Source organism: Plasmopara halstedii (assembly GCF_900000015.1).
Source record: "Plasmopara halstedii genome assembly, contig: Scaffold_816, whole genome shotgun sequence".
In the NCBI taxonomy this organism is placed as follows: domain Eukaryota; phylum Oomycota; class Peronosporomycetes; order Peronosporales; family Peronosporaceae; genus Plasmopara; species Plasmopara halstedii.
Window position 1 is genome coordinate 2,500,785 of NW_020187732.1, and position 973 is coordinate 2,501,757.

At 44.1% G+C, this 973-nt stretch overlaps 1 protein-coding gene across 1 annotated transcript in view; it reads left to right on the top strand.

The window, feature by feature from the left end:
- PHALS_14456 (uncharacterized protein) overlaps nt 1–818 on the top strand; it is a gene marked incomplete at both ends in the record, with an annotated part of 1,140 nt that extends 322 nt beyond the window's left edge. Inside the window, one exon of the mRNA XM_024730274.1 lies at nt 79–818. Within this exon, the coding sequence (XP_024580567.1) occupies nt 79–818 (740 nt within the window). The remainder of the gene's footprint in view (nt 1–78) is intronic.
- Between the last annotated feature and the right edge of the window lie 155 nt (nt 819–973).

Sequence of the window (973 nt, forward strand, 5' to 3'; positions counted from 1 at the left end):
GAAGCAGCACAAAAGACCTGATGTATTCAAGAACGTGAAAGATCTGAATTTGTCAATTCTGTATTAAATATGTTTCAGGGAATATAGCAATCATGTATCGTGAATTAACGATTTCCAGCGACGTTCCAGCTCCCAAGCTGACTAAAGCCCTCAAGACAGGTAAGCTAAGTCTTACATCTGATCAACTCAAGGGTTCAGGCTCTGTTATCCATCTCCACCCAGCTTCGTATGAGAAAGCGCTAAAGGCACGCAAGGCAGGTCGTGGTGTTAGACTTGACATTACCAGACACGAGATCAAGAAAGGTTACAAGAAACTCCAAGGGGGATCCATTTGGAGTAAAATCAAATCTGGGTTATCAACAGCATTCAAATTTGTAAAAGACAGCGGATTGCTTTCAAAGGGATTAGACGCGGCGGTTCCGGCTCTTGCGACAGCGTTTGGAGCCCCTCAAGCAGGAATCCCCGCAAGAGCAGCTATTAAGTCATTGACAGGGGTTGGAGTATATGACTCTGACAGCGATGTAGAGAAAGAAGGTGGCCGTATTTCGGTAGCGGATGTTAAGAAGGCGGCAAAGAATGCACTATCCTACGCTAAGCGAAAGGGGCTTCTAACCGATGCGGTCGATGCAGGTAAAAAGTTTTTACTATCAAAGGCAAGCAAACCGGAACATGAAACTCTAATCAAGTCAGTGCGAGGTGAGGTAAAGAGACGTTATGGTGTGGGAGTTTCTAAGAAACCAGCTAAAGGCAGTCCTGAAATGAAGGCTAAAATGGCCGCTTTGCGTGCTAAACGGCGAGGGGGAAGTTTTCGGTTATGAGAGTTGGATAAAAAAAATTAGTCATTCGATTATTTATTTTTTTGGACGAAGCAGAAGCATGATCGAGACTGAAGTATCACGGAATTTAACCTTCTGGTCGTTTTGATTATAGATACTGATCGTAATAGACGTTCTCGCGCCGTTATGACAGTTCA